Here is a 22,521-nt window from a genome sequence, read left to right as displayed (position 1 = left end):
ATTCATAATTTCTTCTGTTACTTTGAGATAAGGAAACTTCAGCATGACTATCATAACAAATTTCTCATCTACTGAGTTTCATCTGCACCCACTGTCCACAAAAATCTGAATCAATAAAATCAAAATCGAGCAGCAATTTCTTTGATATAATTATCTGATAACAATTTTGAAACCCATATACAATCGGTTATGGAAAGCAGATAGAATCAAAGATAAAACAAAATGCTTTCGTGATTCCACTCCGGCCTATGCCTGGTACCTGTCAGCTTTAAATATATCAACAGGAGTATGTTCCGATTCAACTTTTGCAGCCTCCGAACCCCTTCCTGTACAAATAAGTCATGGCGAAGATAAACATGCCAATCTGTTCAAGTTATTGCTGCTAATCCAATGACACCATCATCTTCAACGCTGGGTCCAGAAATTGTGGCCAAACTGCGGGTTCTTGCTGAAGAGCATCAAAGAAGATTTATTTTATGCTATTGACATTAGAGCAATCACAAAATGTGAAGGATAAGCACATTGAATAGAACCAGTAGTTAACCAGACTGTCTAAAAGATACCACAAGATATCACTTATGAATCTATGCATGGTCTAAAATCAAAGTAACATATGCTTTTGTAGTGACTGAAACTAAGAGCTGATCAGTTGAATTTAATCCATGGATATGGGTATTTTTGTTTATTTATATTATCATGCCCTCCTATTAAAGAAAAGGACATCTGAAAGCATGATGCTCCTGCTCTTGCTAATGTGGGGTTTGGGAGAGAATATGCCTCATTGATGAAGAGATCGTTTCCACTAAGCCCTATTATCACACCAAGTGATGCCCTTATTATTTTTGAAAGATAGAAGAGAGGAAAAAGAAGAATATAGTTCCACGGGATATAAACAACAATAGATAACGAATCAAAAAAGACAGAAGCAAGCACTTTCGGATGCCTCCAATCATGACATGCAATTCTACTGCACTAGAGAAATTCATTATGATGTCATACGATATCATAGTGTTCTTTATACAATTTTGATGGAAGTAAAGACAAGCTATTTTAACTTATAACTGCACAGGGAATAAAAAAGAACAATTGATCTTGATAGAAGATATACAACTACATTTATTGAGGGTCACATATGAAAAGAGAACATACATTTTGTGTTAAAATGAATAGTAGAGGATGTTTTAAATTGTGATTTCCTTTTCTATCCCAGCCATACCTTTTAAGTCAATTGCCACTTTCGTCAATAGTATGTAAAAAAGATCAGTCAAATACTTAATGCATTAAGAGACAATTACGGTCATTAGAATTAGAAATGTAAAATCCAAGGAATCTATCATAATAGAATTGAGGAAATTTTTTAAACCTTATATTATATATCATGCTTCCATGCCCTAAAAAAGTAGTGCAACTGCCCAGTTTGCACTTCGCAGAATATAGTATAATTTTCTAACAAGATGAATATCAACAATCTGACCAATATTTGACAAGTAAGCTCTTAAAAGCTAAGACAACCATTCAGTTCAAAACTTCTGCACTCTCCCCAGACCTTGATAGGGTTGTAGCACTAGTTGCAATAGCTAATATCAAGGCTAGGCCATAATATAAGTGTACATGTGGTGAACCATGGTCAACCGGCATCCTTTTCCCTGCTAACTATTTTAAAGGTGAAAATGTTGTACCACCTTGATATTTTACTTCAAAGTTCAACATTTAAGGTATACATTCAAGGCTCACTCCCCTTAATCCATGATTGGATCAGATATAGATATCAAATAGACCCTCGTTTTGGGCAAGCCATTAAAATAGCAGATGAGGCCAACAAAGGCTCACGGACCACTTGCAATCTCTCATATTTGACAGGCCAACTGTGTATCAAGTTTTAGCTACAACTATTCCTGTCAGAACTTCATCTTATATGTGAGAAAAATAGTTCTGAGACATGCAGTCTATTGTACTACTTGTGTACTTAGTGAGTGGTAGAACATTTCAGTTGTTAAGAGCCAACCAACTAATTCCTTCAATATTTCGAACCAGTCAGGCTTGCTGAAAAGAGTGCTAATTGTCCAAACAAGAGTGTTGTTAAAGTGCATTTTAGTGTGGAACAAATATATCCACGCTACCTTTAGATCTCATTTTGCCATCAAAAACATTTGTATGTTAGACGAGTAAAAACTAATGACAAGGAGAACCTCAAACCTCGCAATAAAACACATAGAAACAGGTACCGAAAGCAGTAAAAGGTAAGGCAATTGGTTCACCTGTAACATTAGTAATGACATTTGTACTCTTTTGAGCAGCAAGAGCTTTCAATTTATTTCCTGTAGCTAATACAAGCAAGCTCCGCATATGCTGCTTTTGTTCTTTAGGGCTGCTTGTTTTACTTAAAGCATCATCAAAGCTTAGTAAATCATCTTTTGTGATATGAGGAAGGGAGAGCAGGACCTGGATAAAGAGTAATTCATCTCTTAGCTCATTGCACTATATGCACTTAGAATAGGTTGCAAGTTGTACATGGCTTTAAATCTAAATTAGCTCAAATCTGCAAGCACTTAACAATTGTACTCCATGGTCAAACTACCAAAATGGTCTAGATTTGTATTCATTTACATCTTACTGAAAGAATAGGATCTCATTATTCAACAGTCAATAGTAGATATAAATCTCAAACGTTAATCAATGATCTTATATTCTGTTACCTGTCTAGGTGCAGGGCTTCTATCTGATAGATAGACATATATTTCACGACAAAGACCAACAAGATCTGCACTTATGATTGCATTTGACTCGAGGGCTAGGCCTTGAATTACTGCAAAAAATAAATCCTTGGCAACAAACTCTCTTAGTTCCAGATCATTTGTTGAAATGGCGAGTAGAATAAGAGCTCCACAAAAGGGAACAATTTTAGTAACTGCTTCACCATCTGTCCAAGTAAATACTTCAATAGTTATCCTTAGTGCAGGAAGAGCAGGACCTTTATGCATCACAAGAAACCTGCAGATGGACCAAAATGCTTGACAATCAGAGATGAAGTAGCGTACAACCAAAGAATTTCAAATAAATTGAAGGAATGTTGAGGCTCAAATATAAAGTTAACTGAGTATTTTATTTTCATTACCCGGTGACAGAGTTTGAAGCAAATGATTCTAAATCTTTGAGCAAAGGAGCTTCTGCACGATTGATAGGTCCAAGTTGCTCCAAGGAGGGGAGGTTGCTATTTAAGCTTGGCAACGCCAAAACAGAGAGTAGAGAACATACTTCCCTAGTCAAATCACGCAGTAACTTTTCTTCCATCATTTCTACCTTCAGCTCCAATCCAGAATGATTACCAAAGGTATCTGGCACTTTTGTGCAGCCTTCATGTAGAAGACTAGACCATGAATGAGTAAGAGCTTGCTGGCAATGGAGAAATACTGGGTACAAGAGGTTTACAAGCCACTCTTCCCATAAATCTACAGGGCAGTACTTGACTAAAGGCACAAGAACTAAGTGAATGAGTTGGCGTAAATGTCTGAATTCCATTGATTGCACATTCTCTACAAGAGTAAGTATCATAGAAGATCCCTGGATGCATCGGAAAAATGAATCCCCAATAGTTGCTGACATGCCTATAACATTATACCTACAATATAGGACAAATTAGAAAGAAAATTGTCATAATGCAAGTATTGCAATAAACAAATATATAAAATGAAAATGATTTAAGGAAATAACTCACAAGATATCCAATTTGCTTTTTAAAAAATTTCCAAGAAAATAATACATTTCAGTACTATCAACAGTGAGATCAAATGCCGAGGTCTATAAGAAACTTACATACTATCCAACTACTAACATAGTTAATGCATTCAAGATGGTGATATAGATGTGCTCCGAATTTGAAAAGCCAACCACTCAGCTAGTGGTTCTCCAAGATTTGCAAGCTTTGGAGACAGTGACGTAATTCAAACTTTCAAAGTATACAGATTTTTCTGTATATGATACAAGACAGTTGACAGATAAGCTAGACTATCTTGCCCGGGAGCTAGATAATAAAGTAACTAGAAATGGGTATGAAATACATGAGTTACAAGAGATGTGTTGCAAACTGTGAGCAGTTTTACAAAACACCAACTTAAAACCAGCAAGGAAGATCTGAGTAAGATGCCTTGCAGTCACCAATGCATGGCCTGTGAATCTCTAATTTTGAAAATGTTAAGTTCTAGAATTCCAAGGGCATATTGGATTTTCCTCCTAAATGGTCGAGACATTCTTTTCTTTCTGCTTCTGAGATAAACGTACAGCTATATTAACTCCGAAACCACTTATTGTTATAAATATTTTCGTCTCGTCCAGAATAGGATGCCTATGTCATGTAAGAAGAATTGTAGCAAGAAGAAACAGTAAATAAGTAGCTCTCTTTTGGAGATCACAGAAATATTTAATATGTTTGTACCATTTAAATTTTAAACTTTCCAGTTTCTTTATTTGCAGCACACAAATATCTAATAACATATAATGTATTATCATCAGTAACATGTACATAAGGCCTGAAGCGTTAGGTAGAACAACAAAGAACATAAATCAGCTGAAGTCACCATGCTTACCCACTGTCTCGGATACCCTTCAACCAATTCCTTATGTCAGTTTCCTTTGAGTCTCCCTCCCTGCTCGTGTCCACTGAAGACCCATCAGAAGATGCTGAATGAACTTTCGACAGTTTGATATTGGTTTCTCCCAGAAGACTAGACTGCTCAACAGAACTCATACTCTTAGCTGCTTTTAATTCTCCTGTGAGAGCTTGAGCTATCGGTTCAGACCAAAGAGAATGCACAGATCGAAGCAGCTGCAGATGAAGAACTTACTTTAGCTGATAACTCTGTTTGAGATGCTGTCACAAATAAAACAATACAAAGCCAGAAGCACTAACTCAAAGTTCCTATATACCTTCAATTCCCTTAATGGAAATTAACTGCAATGATATCAAGGAGACATAAACTAGTTTGAGTTCCATTACCCGTAAAAGTGGGGGAAGCATCCAAGACAGATGATGAGATACAGGATGCACATAAGTGGATTGTGCTGGGCTTCCTTGCAAATTCATATTAGCCTTCTTGCTTCCACTTCTTTTGAGTGCCTTTTCAAAGAATGTTACAGTGTGGTAAATTGACCACATAAATTGCACGTCAGAGCACAAACGTGCCAAACCAAATGGGTCAGACAAATATGCATTTTGCCACTCTAATTGAGTCCACATTTTGCTCAAAGGTTCAAGCAACCAGGCCAACACTTCTTGTTGTTGTTGAATCCTAAATGTAAACAAGACAAGATAAGGCATTTATATAGAAGTTTAAAAAAAAAAATTCATCTATGCACACAATTAGGGCAATGATTCTATCATAATATTGAGGTGGTGGGTAGATACCCAGCAGAAGATGCCATTACAAGAAATGCTTCGCCTAAAAGATTATGTTCCCCACGAAGTAGACGACCCTCTCCTTGAAGATAAGACATAGTGTCAGCAATACCCTGTACCATCAAGAATACAACACACTAAAGAACCCAGAGTATGTCTTTTCACAATGGATAATGTAAGGGAAATAATTTGCATGACGCAATAATGCTAGTTGAGGATCTTCTGATTTAATTTTGCAGAGTATTAATTACAAAATACTAGCATAATTTACATGACGGTCATACAATTGTAAATCTGTTAAACTAGACAGCTAAATGACCAAGCAATGGCAGTCAGTCTCAAATGTATGATCAAAAAAGGAAAAAAATTAATTAATTAAACCTGTTTTCTGGTGCACCAAAAGTTGGTAGCAAAAGCTTGCAATAAAATTAGTAAAATTTACTTGGAGCTAAGAGGAAGATGCAAAACTGTATTGACATGAAAAAGAGGGAGTATTTTTATATGCAGAATTGGCAAAATTTGGTATCCATATAGTTGGCATTAGCAGTTTTTGGTTGTTGCTTTACAACTGGCAACAGTAGAGATTGCACAATGGAGAACATACTAATACTATGATTATATCAGAATTCAGAATACACAGCAGATACTAAGGATTTTAAGGGCATGGAAGCACTTAAATAAGTTTAATGATCTAGAAGAAGGTGAATGTCTGAATCTTACTATATAATTAAAAAAAGAGTTGAAAATATATTAGTATCAATGTAAATTACATACAAAATGTTAATTCACATGTAAATGTTAATATTTTATATTAATCAGAATGTGACTCTTGTCAACATACATAGCCTAATATACTACGGCATTACAGAAGATGTTTGCATATACTCATTAACATTCATGTCTGCACATACTATGGCTTTACGGAACATAGAGAACCCAATAGTATTAAAAGTTAAATAGAACTGGTATCTCATTATAGTATACATGTTGCAATTTTTTTTGTAACAGTATTATTTTGGTCATCTGAATCATCTAAGAGCACAGAGCCAAGGAATATTGGCATATCCAAGAGCCAACTATGTTTTAACACTCCCATGTTCTTTGATTGATACTGATTTCCTTCGACTGTCACGGAATAGGGATTTCTATCACAGCCTGACATAGAAACCCACTGTCGGAGCCTCCTTTCGTAGTGGAGATGGAAAAGGGCAACGAAAAAGAAAAGAGTCCTATCATTTGACAAGGAGTTCGCCATTCCACAGATTGGGCTATGCTAGAGTAGGAAATGTTGGAGCCATGGATATTTTAGAGAAAAGGGAGAGGATGGAGGAGGCAGTGAGGGTTCTGGGTTGCTTTAGTTAACTTACCTAAGCAACAATAAAGCCTAATTTGCCTTCATGGTTCAAGTTTACAAAAAATTAAACTAGACACATTAGGTTAGCTAGGTGTTTGATACATCAAATTTCACATGTGCGATTCTAACTGGGGTCTTCCCCACTTCTCTCTAGAAAAAAAAAACATAATAATAATAATGATGATGATGATAATAATTCACAAGTATGCACCAACCTTCATACATGCATACATTCAAATAAACTATAAATAGTTCATAATATGAGATTTATTGCCTACAAATATTCTCGTAATTTCTAGCTAGTAACAAAATTAGAGAATACAAGTAATATTAGGATTTATTGAAGCTCCAAGAGATGCCGAATTCAAGCTAACCTTCATATGAGGAAGCAGACTTTTGTCAGCAGCTCTCGATACACGAATAAAGGATGAACAAATTTGCAACCGAGCATGTCGCGCATTATTTAAAGAAGGGTCCTATCGATCAACAAGGGATTCAGAACAAAAATCATGCTTGAACTAAAATGATGGATATGTAAATATTTTAGTATATAAAACATCTTGCACTACCTGAAGGTTGAAGGGAAGTGATGTCAAAAGTTCAAAAAGTTTATTCACAAGACTAGCAACTGAATCTGGATAGTGTCTCAAATATGGTCCAAATGCATCCAAATAGTGCCCAAGGATTACCGCCAGTGTTGGCTCCGTCCACTTTAAAGAAAGGAGCTGCTGAAGCAGTGCTGTGTTAACAAGCAAAAGGTCTTAGCATGCTTCAAGATGGTAGACTCATAACCTACAAGAAGACTAGCATAATGATATGAACAACCTTCAAAAATTCTGTGTAATTGAAACTTGGTTTCAGGATCGCTGCTTACAGATTCAGGTGAACCATCGAATATTGCACTCACGACTGTCTCAAGGCCTAGTTGTATGCTTTCCATTATTGCTAACTCCTGGGTTTCATAAAAATTGACTTAAACTCATGAGAATACAAGTTTATTGTATGAATTAGGATGGTAATTAGTCTTTTATAAATGGGTAAGACAACCTAACAACCACTTTTTCTCTGGTTATGTGCGTAGCTAACCTGAGGGGACATTGATATGTAATTTGCATTTCTTGTAAGTGTGTCAATTCTCTGTGAAACTTTTGTTGCAGCTATAAATGGCTTTTGAGAAGCAATAAGTCTGATGAGCTCCAACTGCATGGAGAAATTTTTAATAATGCACAAAAAATTAGCCATTTAATAATAATAATAAAGGAAAACAATCATGCAAGAACATTTGGATTGATAATATATAAACAACCACCAAGTGCTCAGTAACACAAGTATATGTCATGAGTCCTTGTTTGACTAGTTATAAAGGTTTACATGTTGAAACTTGCTACATAGCCAAATCACAAGAAACAGGTGGTAAGCAATTCGTTTCTCAATAAGCATCATGAAAAGCAATATCAGAGTGCTTAAAAGATGCTCTTGCTTAGCATCAGACTCAACGCAAGATTTTTTACCTTTTAAGTTAAAAATGTGAGCTTGAGAACAGATTGAATTCAGTAATAGCCCAAATTTTGCAGAGTAAAAATACTCGTCTCTTGTAATTTCAATTCTGCTGTTCAACTTAGGGTAGTGCCTCTTCCTTTCACGCTGAGCCAGACTCATTAGCTTTCCTCTTCCTCCATCCAATCACGTGTACTAAAATGCTTACCAACCATGTTTCATGTTTCATGCTTCTTAAACATAAAAATTCCCTAGAAAACAGCTAACTAGTCAAACACAATATTTTTTTTTTAAAAAAAGGGTAAAGAAAAAGGAGTCAAAGATGGACCAGTTAGAGATAGACCTAACAAACAGACGTAAATAAAGTTTTCAGTGAATTTATACATTCCAAATCCAATCATAATGGTGGTTATGACTTATGACTTATGACTTATGAGATAGTTTCTTGGCATGCCCACAAAAAAAAAAGCATTATGGTTAATGAAGGTTATACAAATATGAGATAAGATTAGGATTCTCAACCAAATACTAGAAGAAATCATAGTATTTTCTGCATAGCACGATATTGGCATATAAATATGGATAAAGACATGCTATTTGAGATTCAAAGATGACTACTGCAGCAATCAAGAGTATATCATTTTAAATATGCACAGTATTTTGACAAGATCGCTTTCAAAAAATAAAATACAGAAATATTTACAGATTTTAGTTACAGAAAGGAACTTCCATTTGATACGTGGAAAAGTAACTGAGTAAGAGAAGTGCAGAGAATGTTTTAATAGGGCCATTAAGTGAATTAGAACAGGATATACCAATCTAGAACGGTATTGGCTGAAATCACTTTTTCCTTCAAGCTCATTGCTCCATAGTTCAAATGATTCTCCAGATGTTTTAGGTCCTGTTGTATTGTTCTTCTTGAGCATTCTTTGAAAAGAAATATCCAGAATAGAAGAAAAAATTTCATCAGTAATGGACGCCAACACTCTTTTCTTTTCCTTTTCTGTTGGTCCACCAAACCCCACATTGCAAACAGAAGAGTTATCCCCAGAAATTTGTGCACTAGATTTTGCTTTTGCTGATGGTTCTCTCAGCAATACCTGTCAGCAACTAAACTTATTATTTCAAGGAATATAGAACAACTAATTCACATAGTATTCCAGTAATCATAGTAAAGAGAAGGACGATAAAGAGTTATACCAGCCAAAAGAGCAAAGATTGAAAATGAAGCGCAATCTTGTAATGTTGGTAATATTCCAGCATCTGACATCCAAAATAATCAATACTATGCATGTCATTTGAAATAAAATAATAATAGAAGGGACAAATAAAACAAGTAGATGAGAGGCTCGAAGCAACTGCAGAACTAAAAATATATCATGAAAAAGTAGATACATGTAAAACAAAAGATTTGAACTAGGTCTAAATATAGTTACATGCAAGTGAAGATGGAAGATTCAGCTGACGGCAAACTATGAAAACTGATCATTGAAGAATTGAGAACGTTATTAAAAAACCACACAATATCATCGAAAAGTTACTCTATCGACTTTTTTAGAAAAAAAAAAGCATTTCATATACTGGGCTACATGAGCTCTGACTTCTGAGATGCTTCAAAAGCTCTTATTCAAAGTTCAACTTTCTATATACCGTGCATTTCTCATACTTCCAGAGTTCCAGAAATAAAAACAGTCTTGTGAGAGGTGCAACTTGTCAGTTGATAGATAACCTATACATAAATAATGATGTGAAGGATTCAGAGTTTTAAGGAACTGAAATTTCACATACTGATGAAGGATACAGAAGTTATTGTCCAATCTCTTCTCAGGAAAGTTATTTATATTATGAAATATGCCACAAAATTGAAATTTATCATCCGCAATCCAATGTAAGAAATTCATAGCTTAACAGTGGAACTTTCGAGTTCCAAAATCTTACAACAATTCACAACTGAGGAAGATCAAGGTTTAATGACTCCATAATATAACCGTTAATTCTACTCACAATCAGACAATTCACTGCTAATGAACATTCAATTTACCACTGCAAAAGTCAAGCTCTCTCCAATCAAATTTCTAGGCAAAATCTCACATATACTCCTCTCATTACGCTTTGAATTTCAATTTTCCTTTTTGGTCACTCCCTCTCATAACACCTTCCTTCCCACCCTACTTGCAAGTCCTATCATCCATTTCATTTAGTAAGAGTAGGATTTCCATGCAGCTGGCATGTGGGGAATGCAGAACATTTTGGTCAGCAATACAGTATTGTTAGTTCCACTGGCAAATCAGGACGTATGGTTTTCACTTTTCAGAATTATCTGATAAGATAACTGAGAGGATCAGACAAAGCTAAGGACAATGTATTACATTAAATATTGTGCAGACAAACAATTAGTTGTATTTTGATCATTAAACCACTACAACCAGTGTTTTCTGGTGCCTTATTGAACTGCTAATACTGCTCTTCACTTTCAGCCTTTCAGGCATTGTAATTGTAACCCAAATTTGTACTCAATATTGGAGGAATTAGTTTGAGATCAATATTGATGGGTAGATCTAATCTTCGTTCATGCATTCACGCCTATACAGTTTTCCCTAGTTTTATGATTCTATCACAATTTGTATTTCTGGGTTAAAAGCAGTGGCGGAGATAATAAAACTAAGAGGGGGCCAGGGCTCCCCCCTTGACTTTTAAAAGTGTAGCACTACTTTTTCACTTAGGACCCCTTTTTTATATAAAATTATAGGTAGAAAACACTAGACCTCTTCTTGTCAACACTGGTCCACCTTTTGTTAAAAGTTGAGGAAATAAATTTTACACCAATTTTATCCAAAATGTGGGTCCAACATTAAGAACTTAATATAAGACAAAGCACTTCACTTTATATCTATAAAATCTTCCCTTCAACAACAAACGGTTTCCCGAATTTTCTTAAATACTATTCCAAACCTCAGCCAAAAATTTCAATGAATTTTTCACAAACATCACCTTACTCTACCCTACATGAAGTCATAGTCAAAGGCTGATACTCCATTGGCATAGAAAATGTCACCCCACGATGAACGGCGTCAACTCTCTCAAGCAAATAAGAATTGCAAGTCCCAAGCTTGCAGAACATGTAAAGGCAGAATAGTGAAGCATATCAAACATAGAGCAATATCCTACATAAAAGTGTGGAACTAAGATGGAAGAAATAAACCAACAATGATGAACAACTCAAAAACCTTTTAAGAGAAGAAAAGGCCAAATATTGCTGTATAGCTACAGCAACCAAGCAACACTTACCTATTACATAGTGCAGCATATGAGGACATCAGCTAATAAAGTTTTACATGGAACTATCTGTTCAATGAGTAATTGTCTGTTGAAAACAGATTTTGATATGGTTCCTCCACAAAAATGCGTCGCATGCCAGAAGAACCCAAAGTGCTTATATAACAATATTTCATATATCTATATAAGAACATTAAATCAAAAATATTCAATGGATGTGTATATCTGAACTCTGAAGTGTTCACCTGTTGAAGAAACTGAGATGTTATGTTTCCATCCACAAGGAGGCATTGCATGTTAGAAGACCCCAAAGCTACCATACTCTCACATATACACTCTGCAAACTCATATTCACTTTCATCCAAAGCACCAGTATTTGAATTACACTTATTTAAAAAATCTCTTGATACATTTATCAAGATCTGAAAAATGGTAGTCATTGCAGAATCAAACTCATGTGCTGTGGCATCAAGAGGTCTTTTCCTGAGAATGCAAAAATCATAAAGAAGAGGTATGGGCAAAGCTGAATAAGAATCAACTATATATATTCAAATAAACAAGCAATTGATAACACATACCTCTGACAGACAAACTTAAAAAACTCACAAGCATGGAGACGAAACTCATTATATGGAAGCAAGGACCCACATCTGTAAAAGTACTGGTTAGTTCCTCGGTCACCTAAAGATGCATAATTACAGGTATTCTAGAAATATACCCATGAATGAGACCATGTTTTGCAAGATCAGGCACAGGAGCCCATTCAGCATAGGCATTCACCGCGTTCAGAGCAGATGTTACTATGGCTGCATGTTGTTTAGCCAAATCCATTTTTTGTCTAGAATACTCACTTAAAGCAGCTACAAAGTGCTTTTCAAGCAACTGTCATGTGATATAGGATTAGGATGCTTTCTTAAATTAATGAAATAGAACTATAGTCTAAGAAAAAAATGAAAATTCTTGACAAGTAGACCCCAATCTTTCAAATAGAGAACTTACAGAGTACAAGAGTGGCAATATCTCTGTCAAAGATTCAGTAAGACCACGTAATAATACCCTTCGTCGATCACCTGTTGCATGCACCCCAATTTAAAAAGACAAGCAAATCAGAAAATAATTCCTTTGATGTATTGTTTGATTTGTTAGAACCGAAATACTGGAGAGAGAATCAGGGACAATTGCAAGGAGAAAACCTCATAGCTAACCTTCTAAGTCTTCATTATGTACTGTTATATCCTCCGGAAGCCACCTTAGAATCATGGCAACTAACTCAGCCTGACGAAGTGCAAGAAAATAAATCAAATAAAATAGAGTAAAATTTCTACCTCATGGATGTATTAACATTTCTAATGTCTGTGTTCATAATAAACTAGTGGAGATAAGCATCATACCTCAATCAGACCTTTGTTGGATAGAGAAACCATAGACGGTAGCAGCTCATGCCACAGAGTTACTCCTTCTCTCCTAACTACCTGCAAGAGAAAGAATGATATAATAAAAAAATAAAAAATAAAAAGTTACAACTCTTAGGCAAATAGGTTCACTAGCATAAACACAACAGCAATGAAAACCAGGAACCTCGGCGACTAAAGCAGCTATTTGACTCTTTAAAGCCCATTCTTCATGAGGACCAACCACTTCTGTAATCAATTTAATTGTAAAATTTGCAAATTCCTTCCTCTCTGATATGCTGAATTCATCCCACCTGAATCTAACCAAATGCTGTAAAGAATATCAAGGTAATAAATACGAACCAAGTTAGGAACAGAAGAATAATAGAGCATATGCAGATTATATGAATCATAATTGAAAACAATTTTTCTCCAAGAAGAACTGATATGGTATGCATAACTTGCATTATTATCTTACTTGAAAGAAAAGAACAAAAATGCATAATTTGAGATTAATTATAAGTTATAAGGCACTCAAGGTGTAATTTTTGTAGTTTGAGGTGTAATGAATCAGAGCAAAATTATATAATGTGTAAAGCATTGATAGACATTCTGATTCCTCTGTTTTCTTACTTCTCCATTTCTTTATTGAGGTTGCAAGTTGCTACAAGGGAAATATAACAAGACTTGCACTCTATTCTGGTTGAGAAATCTCGAAAGTTTACTATCCTATCAGCTCATTGCTTTATAAAATGTTGCTTCATAACCATAAAAGAGCTCAAGATTTACCAGCCTTGTGTCAATTATTACATGCTCTAGCATATGAGTGATAACTTGCTCTGAATGCTATCTATATTGACATTTCTTGCCTGTCCTCAAGCAAAGAAACCCAATTTATTAACCAGGAAATTAGCATTAATTTCTAAGCTCCTTTGTCCAGCTCTATAAGCTCAAGAAACTTTCTAGTGCCCCACCAGGCAGCATACCTTTCATACTAGGACTTCCAAAAAGACAAAAACTTCCATGCCCTCTATGTGAAGTGCAATAATTAATTTTACTCTCTTTCCCCAGAATGTAGCCAGCTTTCAAGAAGGACAATTTTGACATTACAAATGGTGTCTCAATGTTTCTAAAAAGTTTATGTGCTCTGTAGTTGCCTAGTTGGTCACGTGCTATAGCATATGTTTAAATTGTTAATTGCTTATATGACATACTAGGTACTTTTGATAGATCACATCATACTTCAAGAGAAAACAAAGGAAAGAAACATCATAACCGGGTATCCGGATATCAACATGGATGCGCTTGCAACTACTGCTGCAGCTGCAGCAAGAGTTGATGAATATGTCACAAGGTTAGTTGTGGTATTAGTGCCATAAATTATCCTATTCTCAGTTTCTCACCTTACTTGGCGAATATTTTGCATTGGGTTGACTAACAATAACGATTTTTTACAAGGTTGGTTAGTGGGTAGTCAGGTGGAGTCACCTACCTTGGTGACTGAGTCATCAAATAAAGAGGAACTCAAGCGTCTGACTCAATGCACTAGAAAAATATAGTAATTGGATAGACGACCTATTCATATATGAAACATTTCTCCTTATCCATAATCCACCCAGAACCACAAAAAAGGAATGAAAGATTATATGATTTTAGTTCATGTCCAATCAATTGACCCAAACGGATCGATATTCAACCTAAGAAAGGCAAGCTAGGAATGAATAACATTGGCACCTTAAATGCCTTATATTTGAAAAATCAACCATGCAATCCCTACATTGAAGCATCCTAAGCTAGGTTCCCAGTATTGTAATCGGGACCGGTATCAGCCGGTCATATCGGATAGAACTATTTTTTAATTACATAAAATTCTAAATATTATTTAAAAATATAGAAAAATTTCTAAAGTTTTAGAAAAAATGACAAAATTAAGAAAATAAAAATTACTCACATATGAAACCTAAAAACTTTAAAAATATATTAACTTACTTAAAATTCAAAACTTTGATGAATATCGAGCTCTCTCTCCTCTCTCCCTTTCCAAAATTCAAAATTTATTCACATAGATAAAGTTCCCAATTTTTCTTTACTTCTTCCCCCCCTCTCTCTTCCAGGCTCTCAACAACTGGTGCTGCTGCTTCACCGCAACAGCAACAGTAGAGGTCGTCGAATCTACTCGATGCAGGAAGAGAAAGAGAGAGGGAATTTAAAACTAAAGAAAATAATAAAAAAACTCATTTGAGGTCGCCGAAGGTTGTCGGATCTTCGTCGGAGAATGTCGCCGGAGATCTACTCAGTCCCCGGTAGAAGAAGTGAGAAAGAAGAGAAAAAAAGGAGAAAAAGAGAGAAAGAAAGAAAAGAGAGAAAGAGAGGCAGGTGGAGGGGTGGGGTCCGGGTCAGATCCCACCCATTCCCGCCAGTTTCGGGTGGGATTGGCCAATATAGCCGATACCCCAGCCGAAACTAGCTAACCGACTAGTTTCGGCCCGGATCAGGATCAGCCGAAACTGGGAACTATGATCCTAAGAAGTTTGTTACTTTGTTACTTACTGTACGACATTAAGCAAGCATGCATCTTATCAGATCAATTTGAAATTAGATCACTCGAAAGGATGTTGGAGGTAGACTTGAAAGTCCAAAGTCTCAAATTGAAGAAAACCTAGTGTCCTATATCCGTAGAAGGTTAAAAACTAATGCTTGCAAAATTTACATCCGATAATCTTCTTCAAGTAGAATCCAGTAGTGCAATTCTTCAATACAAGACCATCTAATTATTTCTAAATTAAATTGTACTTACAGACAAATTAAGCAAAAACGATCAAAGAATAACGAATAAAAGAATGGCAACAAAAACTAAGACACATAAGAAACATGACATATATAGCATATGTAATCACATTTAACTTAAAACTATGTCAGCAAAGGACATCACATTATAAAACAAAAGAAAGATGGAGTACAAGGATGAACCTGCAGCAATTTAAACCCATGCAGTCGAATCTCAGATGACCAATCCTTCTGAACCAAAAGAAGTGATGCGTTTGCCAAAATGTGAATATCTCCACTCTTCACCTGCAGTGCATATATACCACAACAAGATATCACCAAGAAGTTATGGAAATAGAATGCTAAAATTTAATATATATAAATATATATATTGGTCATGAGCTCATGAGACCCTAGAGCATAGGCCATAGGTTAGCCAAAGGAGCTAGTCAAAATAGTTATGCATATGCCATATATTCCCTAAATAACAGGCTTTATTCTTATCACATCAAAGTATGCTGCCTGCTAAAAAAGGTCGCCTACAGGTCAAAACATTGTGCAAAACTAATTTAAAGGCATATTCCATGGTTTATAAAACCAAAAGAAAAGAAATGCAGTATGAGTAAATAAACTGCAGACCACAGACAATCATCACTATTTAAAAATATTCAAAATAAATCATGATAGGAAAATTTGCACCAAAAACACACTTTGTTTTTTTTTCTCTTTTTTTGTTAGTCAGACCTATTTTTATCATTCCAAGTTTGCCCTTATGTCATTTAGTGCCCCATTAAATACTAATAGGACATGATACGAGAGAGGATGACCTCATATTCTTTTTCTTCTTCTTCTTCATCATCTGTTGCTACTATTTCCTCTTCTTTTCCTCATGAATTTACCTTGAATCGGGACCTTTTGGCTCAACTTTATCCCAGTTTTGCCGAGGGAGCAACCCCCTTTTTCACCTTGAATTGGTCGTCTTTATAGCCAGGCTGTTCAAACTTGAACTTCGTCAGCATTATGGTTTTTTTTTTCCTGTAATAAGGTAGTTTTGGGTATAACACATAGGCCTTTCCCCTTTTTCAACACATGGTCTGTCTTAAAAAGGGCATTTCCTTCTTTTTTTAGTTTGAAGGGTACAGAGGGCCGGTCTTCGGCCCAAGCTGTATGAGGCGGAAACTCGTCCCACGTACGGTTCGTCTTCTTCTCATACTTCTTCTTATGCTGCATCTTCTTCTTATTTTTCTTCTTATGCTGCTGCTGCTTCTTTTTCTTATGCTGTTTTTTCTATCTCGTAATACTTCTCTTCCATTTATTTTCTATACAAATCTCTAATCGTTCTTTAATTAATAAAGTAGGGAACTAATTGGAAAAACTTCGGAATTCATAGATTAACTATGAAATTCGTAAATTAACTATAAATTTTCTAAATTAACTATGTACCTAATAATGAATCATACAAAAATAATTGTTTGTCACTTTCTTTTAGCTACTCGTGACACTAATAGTCTCTCTTTTTCAAAAGTTGATTATAACATTTGATTCATTTAGCTTTTTCAATTAGGAAAAATCTCATGTACACTTAAGAAATTGTATTAGATTAAAAATAAATGCTCATAACTATTAGAAAAAATATTAGTGATTATGAAATGTCTCCAAAAATTTGAATAGGATAGTATCTCTCTTACTTCTCCTTATCCTGCTTTTAATGATTGTAATTCATACTTTATTTACAAAATTACTCCACTTTTCTTCTATTTAATTTTTCTACAAAACACTCATTTACCAACATATTTCCCCTGTATGAAAAGCTTGTATACAATTGTTTCCAGTGAAAAAAGAAGATAAATAAGGTTAGTAAATATGACTGTGAAATTCATTAATTAACTACAAGATACGTAGATTAAAAATGAAATTCGTAAATTAACTATGTATCTAATACGAAATTATACAGTAAAATAAATATTTCTCCCTTTTTTTTAGATACTCATAGCGCTAATATTCTCTCTTTTTGAAAGGTTGATTATAACATTTAATTCTTTTAATTTTTTACATTGGGAAAAATTTTCATTTGCACTTAAGAATTTGTAATAGATTGAAAATAGTGCTCATAACCATTAGAAAGGTATTGGTTAATATGAAATGTCTCGAGAAGTTTGAATAGAGTAGTATCTCTCTTACTTCTCCTCATCCTCTTTCTTGTTATGACTATAATTCATAATTTATTACAATATTCATAGTTAATATACAAAAAATTTACTCTACTCTTCTTTTGCTTATTTTTATATATTTCACTCATCCACCACCTTATTTTCCTTGTATGAGAAATATAATTATTTCAAATAGAAAAAAAGAAAAGAAATAAGGTTAGTAAATATTACTGTGAAATTCGTAGATTAACTATGAAATTCATAGATTAACTACGAAATTCATAAATTAATTATATACCTAATACGAAACCTTACAGTAAATAAATGTTTCTTTTTCTTTTAGGTACTCATAGTACCACTATTTTCTCTTTTTGAAATGTTGATTATAATATTTGATTCCTTTAGCTATTTCAATAAGAAAAATAATCTCACGTATACTTAAAAAAATTGTGTTAGATTACAAATAGGACTCATAACAGTTAAAAAAGTATTAGTGATTATGAAATATCTCCAAAAATTTGAATATAATAATATCTCTTTTACTTCACTTCATCCACCTTTTTACAAATGTAATTCATATACAAAAATTTATACTCTATTCTTTTTCTACTTATTCTTTTATATTTCACTCATTCACTATCTTGTTTCTTTTGTATGAGAGATTTGTATAGAATTGTTTCCAGTGAAAAAAAAACATAAGAAGACAAATAATGTTAGTAAATATAACTACAAAACTCATAAATTAACTGTGAATTCGTAAGTTAATAGTGAAATTCATAAATTAACTATATACCTAATATGAATTATATAATAAAATTAAATGTTTCCTTTTCTTTTAAGTACTCATAGAACTAATGTTCTCTTTTTCTAAAAAGTTAATTATAGCATTTGACTCTTTTAGCTCTTTCATTAGGAAAGAAAAATCTCATGTACACTTAGAAATTATGTAAAATAAAAAATAGTGCTCATAACAATTAGAAGGGTATTAGTAATTAAAAATAGTGCTCATAACCAATTCAAACTTTTGGAGATATTCTATAATCACGAATACCTTTCAAATGGGTATAAGCATTATTTTTAATCTAACACAGTTCCTAAATGTACATGAAATTTTCTTTTCCAAATTTTGCAGTTAATATATGAATTTCGCAATTATATTTACTAATCTTATTTGTCTTTTTCTTCTTTTTCAACTAAAAATAATTGTATACAAGCCTCTCATATAAGGAAAATGAAGAGGTGAATGAGTAAAAAATATATAAGAAAAGGTAGAAAAGAAATAGAGTAATTTTTTTTGTAAATTAACAACAAATTTTGTAAATAAACTATGAATTATAGTGATAAAAAAATAGGATCAATGGAAGTAAGGAAGATACAACTCTATTTAGACTTTTGGAGACATTTCATAATCACTAATATTTTTTTAATGGTTATGAGCACTATTTTTAATCTAACACAATTTCTTTAAGTATATATGAGATTTTTTTCCCAATTAAAAAAGCTAAAGAATCAAATGTTATAATAACCTTTCAAAAAGAGAGAACATCGGTGCTATGAGTACCTAAAAGAAAGAGAGAAACATTTATTTTATTGTATAATTTTGTATAAAGTACATAGTTAATTTACAAATTTCGTAGTTAATGTATGAATTTCATAGTTAATCTATGAATTCCATTGTTAATTTATGAATTCCGTAGTTAATCTATAAATTTTGTAGTTATATTACTAACCTTATTTGTCTTCCTTTTTTTCACTGAAAATAATTGTATGCAAGCCTTTCATATAAGAGAAATGAGGTGTGAATGAATGAAATATTTATTAATAAGTAGAAAAGAAGTAGAGTAAAAAAATTTGTAAATTAACTACGAATTACAATGATAAAATAAGAGGATAAAGAGAAAGTAATAGAGATATAACTTTGTTCAAACTTTTGAAAACATTTCATAATCACTAATATTTTTCTAATGGTTATGAGCACTACTTTAATCTACCATAATTTCATAAGTATATATGAGATTTTTTTTCTCAATAAAGAGAGCTATAAGAATCAAATGCTATAATCAACATTTCAGAAAAAAATTACATTAGTGCTATTAGTACCTCAAAGAAAGAGAGAAACATTTATTTTACTATATAATTTTGCATTAAGTATATAGTTAATTTATGAATTTCTTAATTATTGTACGAATTTTGTAGTTAATCTATGAATTTTGTTGTTAATTTATGAATTTCGTAGTTGATCTATGAACTTTACAGTTCTATTTACTAACTTTATTTGTCTTCTTCTTTTTCACTGGAAACAATTATATATGAGCCTTTCATTAAAGAAAAATGAGGTGGTGAATGAGTGAAATATATAATAATAAGTAGAAGAATAGTAGAATAAATATTTTTGTAAATTAACCACAAATATTGTAAATAAACTACGAATTACAATGATAAAAAGGAGGATGAGGAAAAGTAAAGGAGATACAATTATATTCGAACTTTTGGAGATATTTCATAATCACTAATATTTTTCTAATAGATATAAGCACTATTTTTATTCTAACACAAATAAGTGTACATGAGACTTTCCCAATTGAAAGAGCTAAAAGAATCAAATGCTATAAAAAAAAAGAATATTGGTGCTATGAGTAACTAAAAGAAAATGACAGATTTTATTTTACTGTATGATTTATTATTAGGTACATAGTTAATTTACAAAATTTGCAATTAATTTGTGAATTTCGCAGTTAATATACAAAATTCAAAGTTTTTTTGATTATACTCTTATTTTATTAATTAAAGAGTGATTAGAGAGACCTATTAAGCGATAGAAGATGAGAATGAGGAGGAGATGAGTACGGAGCCACTTCTCTCTCTTATAGTATCCCGTCAACATTTAATGAAATACTAAATAACATAAGAGCAGACTTGGAAGGAAAAAATGAAAAACACCTCATCTGCAAAGGAAACTGAAAATGGGCTTGACTTACCAAAAAAAAAAAAAATCAAGTGTGTTTTGATGCAAATTTCCCATCATGATATAGCCAATAATAAATTTCTTTAGAAAATTCAAAAGATACAGAATTATAGACACCAGCATAATACACAAGATAAAAGAGAATTACATGTTATCATAACATTACATAATTGACTACCATTGCAAACCAACACAAAATAGAATATCATAATCAAATGAACCATGTTTCCTCATCATAGCGACAAATTTCTTGATTTATATTTTAAGGGAAAAGGTTAAATAAAGGCAAACCTATATAAAGCAAAGATTTTTGAAGTAATAGTCGGGCCTAACATAATAAGTTCTGACACCTGTATTGCGAAGGGATAATATGAAGTACAAGATACAAGTTACAATTAGAGCATCCCGATAGAGGAATGTTTGTCATTGCATCACTCACTCACTCCCAATGAGAATATACCACTAAATGAAAGCTAATCGACATGGCTACTTACAGTAACTCCTCCCAACTTCCTATAAATAATCCAAAGTAAAGACACATGGAAAATTTTCTCTTTGAGACTGACACACTGATGACCGAGCGCATCCAGTATTCCCCATTCAAACAACCAAATTCAATGAAAGACCAGTAATGCAAGGATATTGCTTTCTTACAGCTAACCTACCTTAAATTTGTTACCTAAACCCCACGCATTAAGATATACCAATTTAATTTCACCATCTTAACTATCATGCATCTTTTTCATCTTATCATGATCGAACAATACCCATTGGCAAATCAAAAGCTCTAACTTCCCCACCACCCACTACTGACGCGTTACAAGCAAACCCAAACCAACCAAATGGAATGACTAAGACGCAAAATTAAACAATCCAAAGCAGTGCGCCGATCGCATCAAACATGTCCGAATCGAAAGCAATCAGACAGCATTCAACCAGCATCAATCCGGAATTAGTAAATGCAGAGACAGCACTCACGGATTCCAAGTAGGCGACGGCGGCCTTCCGGGCATCCGGAGGCGAGCTCCAGTCCATCGTCGCGGCGATGGCCCGGGCGACGTTGGTGGCGGTGGTATTGCCGTCCTCCATAGTGGATTACCCGCGAGGGCTTTGCGGACCGAATTAGAGATCAAATTAGGGTTTCAGCGATCCGCGGCATTAGGGTTTTAATGGCGAACTGAGATAGAAATGAGAAGGGAAAAGGAAGAGTGGGCAGCAAGGAACAAGGGAAAAAAGAAAAAAAAAAAGAAAAAGAAAAGGAAAGAGGCGGTTTGGTTGTTCGGGGGATTAAAATAAGCTATATTTCATCCTTCCTAGGAAAAGAAAAGAATAGGAAAGAATACGAGGGGGTTTCTGCAATTTAATTATATTTAATCTAGTGTATAAAATTGAGTGTATATATTTTGTATAATAGATACATATTTTATTACGTTAGAATACATATATCTGCAATGTTTCTATTATTGCAAATTAAAAAGTTAAATATAATTAAAATGTCTTTCCTTTGGCTAAAAAGAAACAATTATAATTTTAGACACTATAGTCATTTGTGATATGATTCGGACCTTATCGAGTCGTCTCGAGATGGGAGTCTTCTTTTATTGTGTTTTGGTTATTTCTTTCAGTAAATAAGGATTCTGTATGCCATGTTTGAACGCTCCTTATGAATACATATAGGCATTCACATCAATAGAGAACGCATAGATCCTGTTCGAACGCCCGTGTGTGAA

General features: G+C 33.7%; 1 protein-coding gene across 2 annotated transcripts; it reads right to left on the bottom strand.

Annotated features, from left to right (window-relative positions):
- Positions 1–114: 114 nt before the first annotated feature.
- Positions 115–22,064, bottom strand: LOC140798983 (protein HASTY 1). Of its 2 annotated transcripts, XM_073153076.1 has the most exons (22): positions 21,770–22,064; positions 15,881–15,982; positions 13,098–13,241; positions 12,911–12,991; positions 12,725–12,794; positions 12,519–12,589; positions 12,238–12,401; positions 12,098–12,169; positions 11,765–12,002; positions 9,444–9,506; positions 9,059–9,343; positions 7,833–7,946; positions 7,572–7,698; positions 7,316–7,485; positions 7,121–7,222; positions 5,402–5,505; positions 4,994–5,285; positions 4,584–4,822; positions 3,116–3,619; positions 2,697–2,991; positions 2,259–2,442; positions 115–448 (listed from the first exon to the last, which is right to left on the bottom strand). In XM_073153076.1, exons 1-22 carry the CDS (start codon positions 21,878–21,880, stop codon positions 369–371), a joined length of 3,612 nt encoding a protein of 1,203 aa, XP_073009177.1. In that variant the 5' UTR covers positions 21,881–22,064; the 3' UTR covers positions 115–368. The 2 variants fall into 2 exon arrangements, with proteins under 2 accessions (XP_073009177.1, XP_073009178.1); XM_073153077.1 differs by lacking the exon at positions 21,770–22,064 and having other exon boundaries at positions 12,911–12,987.
- Positions 22,065–22,521: the final 457 nt, after the last annotated feature.

This window comes from Typha latifolia, chromosome 12 (assembly GCF_019914945.1).
Source record: "Typha latifolia isolate L0001 chromosome 12, TyphaL0001v2, whole genome shotgun sequence".
Lineage (NCBI taxonomy): Eukaryota > Viridiplantae > Streptophyta > Magnoliopsida > Poales > Typhaceae > Typha > Typha latifolia.
This window is presented reverse-complemented; position numbering and strand designations above follow the sequence as displayed.

Bases quoted from the DNA above. Each gene is read 5' to 3' on its own strand.
- LOC140798983 (XM_073153076.1), bottom strand. From the start codon at position 21,880: ATGGAGGACGGCAATACCACCGCCACCAACGTCGCCCGGGCCATCGCC. The intron at 7,947-9,058 runs GTATATCCTGTT...TTCTCCATGCAG, and splicing joins GCCAATACCGTTCTAGATTG to TTGGAGCTCATCAGACTTAT. The intron at 7,223-7,315 runs GTAGTGCAAGAT...GTTGATCGATAG, and splicing joins CACTTCCCTTCAACCTTCAG to GACCCTTCTTTAAATAATGC.